General features: G+C 59.3%; 1 protein-coding gene across 1 annotated transcript in view; it reads left to right on the forward strand.

Moving 5' to 3' along the window:
- Positions 1 to 5,596: 5,596 nt before the first annotated feature.
- The window catches only part of LOC120111708, a 2,456-nt gene continuing 616 nt past the window's right edge, over positions 5,597 to 7,436 (forward strand). The window contains exon 1 of the mRNA XM_039129567.1: positions 5,597 to 6,411. Coding sequence (XP_038985495.1) covers positions 5,597 to 6,411 — 815 coding nt within the window. The remainder of the gene's footprint in view (positions 6,412 to 7,436) is intronic.

The raw sequence follows: 7,436 nt of genomic DNA on the forward strand, positions 1-7,436 counted from the left end.
AGATTGGTTTGCCAAACTAAGTTTGAGATAGATTTATAGCTAAGAGTTGTGATATGTGACAGGTACAATTAGAGTCTCATCCATCCATGCCTATATTTTGTTTGATCCTGGAGCTACTCATTCTTTCATATCTGTCAGTTTTGTTAGAAAAAATAATGCAATGATTCCTATGCCATTAGAGGTTGAACTTTGTGTCTCCATCCCAGTGGAGATGTTATTTGGTTAGCTCTATCAGAAAAGATTGTATCTTGAGATTGGATGCAGAAGAATGAAAACAAATTTACCGATCCTAGAGATGAAGGATTTTGATTTCATCCTTAGGTTGGACTGGTTGGCAGTGTATTATACCACAATTTACTATTTTTAAAAAATAGTGAAGTAAAGAAACGGCTGTGACAGGTTTTAGAGTGAGAAACACTGGTTCTAGAGAGAGAAGCCAACGGCTACTTTCTCTGGCTGATCCGTAGCCTAACGGCTAGTTTCCGGCGGCCGCGCAGGGGCTCAACGGCTGCCGTGGTGGTGACAAGGGCGCCGGGCTGTTCCCGCACGATCGCTTCTGCATTGGGTGTGCTTTCTGGTTGTCTTCCTTGCAGGTGGCCATTTCCATGGAGCGGCAGGGGAAGCGGCCAGCGGAGGAGCGGAAGGGGAAGCAGCCTGCGGAGGGACCGGCGAGAGGAAAAGGGGCCCAGCCAGCGGAGGGACCGGCGAAAGGCAAAGGTACGTACTCCGGTGCCTGGTCTAAGCCGGGGCCGTGGGTGACTCAGTGGCCCACGGCTGCTGAGGTGGAGCGGCTGAGCCGCCGCTTCCCGGAGGTCCTGGTACTCCCGGAGGAACCGATCGCGGCGGCTCGGCTAGCATGGGAAGGGCGGGCGGCGGTGGCACGCACCTTCGGCCGCCGCGTTCCGGTGGATTGGGTGGCCAAGGACGTGGCCGCCCGAGCGAAGCTTCAGGAGGTGGTGGCCGTCCCACTCGCGGACGACTACCTTGCCTTGAAGTTCCGGTCGACGGAGGACCGGGATCGGGCCCTCGGTAAGGGCCCGTGGGTGGTGGCGGGGCAGCTCCTCGCCATGTCCCCTTGGGTACCGGACTTCGAGCCCGAGGAAGACGCCGTGAAAACGGCTCTGATTTGGCTCCGCCTCCCCCGCCTTCCGCCGGAGTACTGGTCGACATCGACCATTCTCCACATCGCCGCTCGGGCGGGCCGGCCGATTGCGGTGGACGAGGTTACCGAGCAGCAGGCAGCGATGGGCTTCGCCCGCGTGAAGGTGGTGGTCGACGCCTCCAAACCTCTGTTACCGGGGGTTTTGATCCAAGGGAAGACGAAGGTGCGATGGCAGCCCTTCGTCTTCGAAAATGCTCCGGCGATCTGCCCCCGGTGTGGTCGTATGGGACATGGGGTGGCGGCTTGCCGCTTCCCGGCGACAGACCATGAAAAGGGGGGGTCGAACTCGGGGGTGGCGGACCCGGGTGGTGGCTCGGATCAGCCGCCTCCGGCTGCTGGTGAGGAGAACCAAGGGCCGGTCTACGGCCCTTGGATGGTGGCGACGCGGCGGAGACTCCAGCGGGAGAACCGCCCGCCGCAGTCGGGAGAGACGAGCGCGCCCGACCCGGGTTCGGGGCAGGCGCTGGCCCGCCAGCCGCCTCAATCGCCCAACCCGAACTCGCCGGCGGACACCGACGGCTGGCAAAAGCCAACGAAGGTGGCGCGCCGGCGGTCGCCGCTGGCCGGAGGGGGTGACGGGCTATGCCCGGTTCCTTCCTTCAAGCCCCTTCGAGTCGACCTGGCCTGTGAGCCAGGAGTCGACCCGGTCGGTGAGCCAGGAGTCAACCCGGCCGGGTTGGGGAACTCGGGGCCAGCCAAGCGGGTCGACCCAGTCACTCGACGGGCCGACCCGGGGCCTAGTGGGTCGACGGCGGGCCGGGTCCACAATCAGAAGAGGCCCCGGCCACAAGCGGGCCTTGGCCTGCTCGGGGGCCTTGGGCCGGCGGCCCAGCAGGCGGCGAGGCCTGCCCGGGTGCCGGCCCAGCGCGCCCGGGCCCAGCGAGCCGGGCGCCGGGCTCGTGGGCAGGCTACAGTGGACCAGGGCGTGCCCCGCACCGGGGGCGCGCCCCACACCGAGGGGAAGTCCTGCGTAGCAAACGCGCCTCGCGATCAGGGCGCGCGTCCGCAAGGGGAGCAGCGGGCTGCCCCTGCCACTGACGCGCGGCCCGTGGACGGGACGACCCAGGCCGAGCCTGGGGCTGGCTCGCGGGCAGCTACGGGCCCACAGGCCCTGGTTCTGGGGGGCACACAGTCACAGGGACAGGGGGCTCTGACGGAGCCGGATCTCCTGGCCCAGGAAGAACGGACCCTGGCCGGACCCCATGGGGCACCTGCAGGGCCTTTCCAGTACTGCCCACCCTGCCAGGTGCAGGAGTCTGGGTTGGGGACCTCTATGGTTACTGGCTAGGCTAGGCCCAGGGGCGGGCCGAGCGAGCCGGGGTTATGGGATATTCATGAGGGCCTTGGGAGTAGCCCAGATGGGGTCTTTCGGTTCGGCCCTCCGCCACCGATCTTAGATATGCCGGAGATGACTGCCCCAGGAGGGTGCGAGGACGGGGATCACCCTGTCTCGCACTTGGTGAGGAGCACGGCCGAGCTTGGCTCTCGGCCTCCGGCTGGGGATGAGCTGGGGGTGGCTGCGCCTAGCGGGAGTGGGGCCGGGGACCACCTCGTGCCGCTTCTGGGGGGGTCTCAGGCGGTATCGCTGATGACAGGGGGGGTACGGATCACTCGACTGCTGTGCAGCGCATCAGGGCGGCAGTCATGCAGGCCGTATCCACCGAGCAGCGGGAGGGCCCAGGTAGCGCGTTTGAAGTTGATTCCGTGCTGCAGGGGGAAGATGGGTCGGAGGCCGACTACGTGGACTGTGATCCATGAGGGTCCTAGCCTGGAATTGTAGGGGGCGGCCAAGCCGTCCTTCATGTCTTCCTTCAAACGGTTAGTGCAAGTCCATGATCCGGAGATCTGCTTCATTAGTGAGACCCGGCTATCTGGCGAGGGGCTTGTACGTTTGAGACGGCGCTTGGGGAGGGACTGGGAGTCATACGCAGTCGATTCTCGGGGGCTGTCGGGAGGTATCCTGCTACTATGGAGGCGAGGGGTGGCGACCTTTGATGTCTTCCACAACTGCCCCCAGCAGGTAGTTATGGTTGTCTCGGCACCGGATGCTGCTCCATGGGTTTTGTGTGGGGTGTATGCGAGCACGGATTATAGGACCAGGAGAGTCCTCTGGCAGGAGATTACCAGCCTTACCGCCCAGGGTCTCCCGACTATTGTTGTTGGTGACTTTAACTGCATATTGAGTTTGGGTGACAAGAGGGGTGGGGCAGCCTTTATGGACAGAGCGGATAGGAGGGAGTTTCACGATTTTGTGTCGCGCACTGGCCTGGTGGACTTAGGGTTCTCTGGACCGAAGTTTACATGGTGCAATAATCAGCTCGGCAGTGCTAGGGTATGGGAGCGTCTAGATAGGGCATTTGCGTCCCCGGACTGGATCCTCCGTTTTCCTACATGCAGAGTTAGTCACTTACCTCGGATCGCTTCAGACCACTGCCCCTGCTGATCTCCACATCCTCGGGACCTAGTCATCACAGCCCCTTCCGCTTTGAGAAGGTTTGGCTATCGTACCCACAGTCCTGGGACATTGTTCGTGAGGCATGGTGCATCCCGGTGCGTGGAGATGCAATGCACCGGGTGTCGCGCAAACTAGAATTGGCCAAGAGGCGTCTTCGGCGGTGGAACCGTGAGGTTGTGGGCGATATCTTCCGGAGAGTAGAGGGGGTAGAGTCTGCGATCTCTGAGTTGCAGCGGAAAGAAGACCTAAAAGGTGCGCTCTCGGCGGATGACATGGGCGACCTTCGGGGGCTCCTAGCGACCCACCACTCACTACTACGGCAGCACGAGATCTTCTGGCGACAGAAATCTCGAGTTCAGTGGGTACGTGAGGGGGACCGTAATACTAGCTTCTTCCACCGGACCACGATCATCCGGAGACAGCAGAGTACGATACACTCGCTACGAGATGGGTCTGGACTTCGGGTGGAAGGGGAGCCTGCCATTAGTCAGGCCCTGCTGGACTTCTTCCGTGACAGATGGACGGAGGATGAGGTCTCCGGCGACCGAGACCATCCCATGCGGATGGACGCGAGAGTCGAGGATTCGGAGAATGCAGCCCTGGTCCGACCAGTGTCGGCACAGGAGGTTCAGGAGGCAGTCTGGGCTTTGGCTCCAGACAAGGCCCCGGGATCGGATGGATTCCCCCCGTTCTTCTTCCGACAGTACTGGGGTATCATTCGGGTAGCAGTGGTAGAGGCTATTCAGTGCTTTTTCTCTCAGGTGCGGATGCCTGAAGATTGGAAAGCCACCTTCATCACGCTCATTCCGAAGCGTCAGGAGGCGGTGGAGCCAGGCCATTTCAGACCCATTAGTCTGTGCACTACCTTGTATAAGGTTGTGGCCAGAATAATGGTCCGAAGGATGAAGCCTCTATTGCCTGGCATCATCAGTCAGGAACAGGGGGCGTTTATAGCTGGCAGAAACATCTCCCATAGTGTTTTGCTGGCTCAGGAGATGATGTGGGACCTGCAGCGAGCATCGAAGCGACGTTGCTTGATGGCTATCAAGCTGGATATGGAGAGAGCTTATGACAGGATCAGATGGAGTTTTCTTCAGCAGGCACTCGAGGCGTACGGTTTCCACAGGCAGTGGGTTGGCTAGGTCATGGGGTGTGTCAGGGGGCCAAAGTTTTCTATCTTGGTCAACGGCACACCTTCACCTTTCTTTGAGTCCACCATGGGGCTGCGCCAGGGATGTCCTCTTTCTTCTTATTTGTTTATCCTGTGTGCTGACATTTTGTCTCGTGATTTGCATAGGGTGTGTGCCCGCAGGGAGTTGGAGGCCTACGTCCCTGCCCCAGGGGCTAGTCCTTTGTCCCATTTACTTTTCGCTGACGATTGTCTTCTTTTGGCCAGGGCGCGGGTTTCTGATGCACGAGTCCTCCGGCGGGTGGTGGCGGACTACTGCGTGGCGTCGGGTCAGAGAGTTAACTTCCAGAAGTCAGCGGTCCACTTCAGCCCGAGCATGGAGAGCAGGGTTAGACAGGAGATCAGAGGGATTCTGCAGATATCGGAGCAGGAGGAGCCACTGACCTACCTGGGTGTTCCGATCACAGGCCGCAGACTGCGAGTGGCAGAGTGCTCCCACCTGGTGCAGCGGGTGGAGAGCAGGTTGGAGGGATGGAGAGCGGCTTCCCTGTCCATGATGGGGAGACTGACCTTGATCAGATTGGTGTTGGGGTCCATGCCAGTATACCTCATGGCCAACACCGTGGTTCCGAAGACGACCCTGCTAAGGGTCGAGCGACTGCTGCGATGTTTCCTGTGGGGGTCTTACGGTGGAGGCCGCGGAGTGCACTTGGTGGCTTGGGAGCATGTCTGCCGGCCCACTAGCATGGGCGGTCTCGGAGTGCAGTCCCTACTGGAGCGGCGCGAGGTTCTCATTGCTCGGCATGCAGCTCGTTTCCTGCTAGAGCCACACGGGCTGTGGAGTTAGGTGATGGCGGCCAGATATGGCCGTGAGGTCTCAGAGGCGGCATGGAGAAGGCGGCGAGTCTCCTTCATGTGGCGTGAGATTGGGAGGTACTTGCCGTTGGTGTCGGCGAACACCAGGTGGCTGATTGGCGATGGGCGGAGTATTGATGTGACTGCGGACCCATGGGTGGACACCATCCCACTGAGGTGTTGGCCGACCATGATCGATGTTGAGGCAGTGGAGGGATTGCGGGTCTTCGATCTTCTTGCCCCAGGAGACTCAGCATGGGATGATGATAGGCTGCGACAGTTGTTCGGAGGACACCTAGCTGAGAGGATCCGGTCCCTTCCAGTGCCAGGTTGTGGGGGGGCTGATGTCAGGGTTTGGGGTACCTCTTGCCGGTCCAGTGTCAGACTGGGAGACCTTGCCAGGGTTATCCAGCAGGAGCATGAGTCGGGCCAGGATTACACTTGGATCTGGAGGTCCGGGCTTCACCCGAGGGCGGCACTCTTCCTTTGGAAGGTGGCATGGGATCGCCTTCCGACGAGGGCAGTGCTGAGTAGGCACGGTTGGGGGATCCCTGCGGAGTGCGGGACATGCAGCGTGGAGGAGTCGGTCGACCACGTGCTCTTCCAGTGTACGTGGGCGAGGTCGGCGTGGTTGTGGGCAGGGTTCCCGCAGGGGGTTTGGTGTGGGAGGCTTCAGTTTTTACGGATGATGCAGCAGTGGCTGGCCCGGCCGCAGATATGTCAGGAGGATATTCGAGCGACCTGCACAGCACATCAGATCTGGCTGGCGAGGAACGCCTGCACCCTTGGTGAGCGCAGGGTGTCACCGAGGTTCGTTGCAGAGCTCGCGCGAGTACAGGCATTGGAGTTCAGCCCCTCTTCAGATAGACCTCTGACAGCTCGGGACACCTGGGGTTCCTTTCCTGCTTCGGCAGCTCCTCAGCTGGTGTTCTTCACCTGGGAGCCCCCACCCCCGAGTTTCCTCAAGGTCAACTTCGACGGATCGGTCCTGGATGGAGGTTCGCGAGGTGGTGCGGGTTTTGTGATACGGGACCCGCACTCCAGAGTGGTGGCAGCAGGTGGCTGTCAGTTGTTCGGCACATCAGTTCCCGGGGCAGAGCTACGAGCTGCCTGGGCAGGTATTCGATGTGCGAGGCAGGTACTGCAGGCTGGATCGATTGTCTTGGAGGGCGACTCGGCTACAGTCATCAGCTGGATCCGGGCGGGGCTGAGGGGTGAGGGCTTAGACCACCCCTTGGTTCGGGATATTGGGATGATGTGTGGGGTTGGGGTGGCCATCCAGGCCAAGCATGTATTCAGAAAAGCCAATGGGGCAGCTGACTGGGTGGCTGCCTTCGCGGCTCATCATTCAGGGTACACCTTTTGGTTTGGGGAGGGAGAGTTGCCACTGGCTCTCCGTGAGCTAGTGTTTTTTGATTTTATTGGGTGTATTCGTACACGTACTGTATGAGAACCCGTTTTCAGCAAAAAAAAAAATAGTGAAGTTTCAAATTTTTGGCCAACCAGAGTTTAGTTTTAGTGATAATAGGATGTTTTCTCCACCAAAAATGGTCTCAGCCATACAAGCCAAGTGACTCCTTCAAAAAGGTAGCGAAAGAGTATTAGTCGTAGTAATGGGCACCCAGTGAAAGTTCTCAAGCTAGAGCATATTCCTATTATGAAGAAATTTTCTAATATCTTTCCAAAAGATTTGTCGGGACTACCTTCTAATAAAGAGATTAGGTTCTCCATTGACTTGACCTCTAGCATCGGACCAATTTCTAAGGCCCTATACCATATGGCTCTAGTTGTGTTAAGGGAGCTAAAGGAACAACTGCAGGAGCTATTGACAAAGT

The sequence above is a fragment of the Phoenix dactylifera genome, chromosome 8 (genome assembly GCF_009389715.1).
Source record: "Phoenix dactylifera cultivar Barhee BC4 chromosome 8, palm_55x_up_171113_PBpolish2nd_filt_p, whole genome shotgun sequence".
Classification (NCBI taxonomy): domain Eukaryota; kingdom Viridiplantae; phylum Streptophyta; class Magnoliopsida; order Arecales; family Arecaceae; genus Phoenix; species Phoenix dactylifera.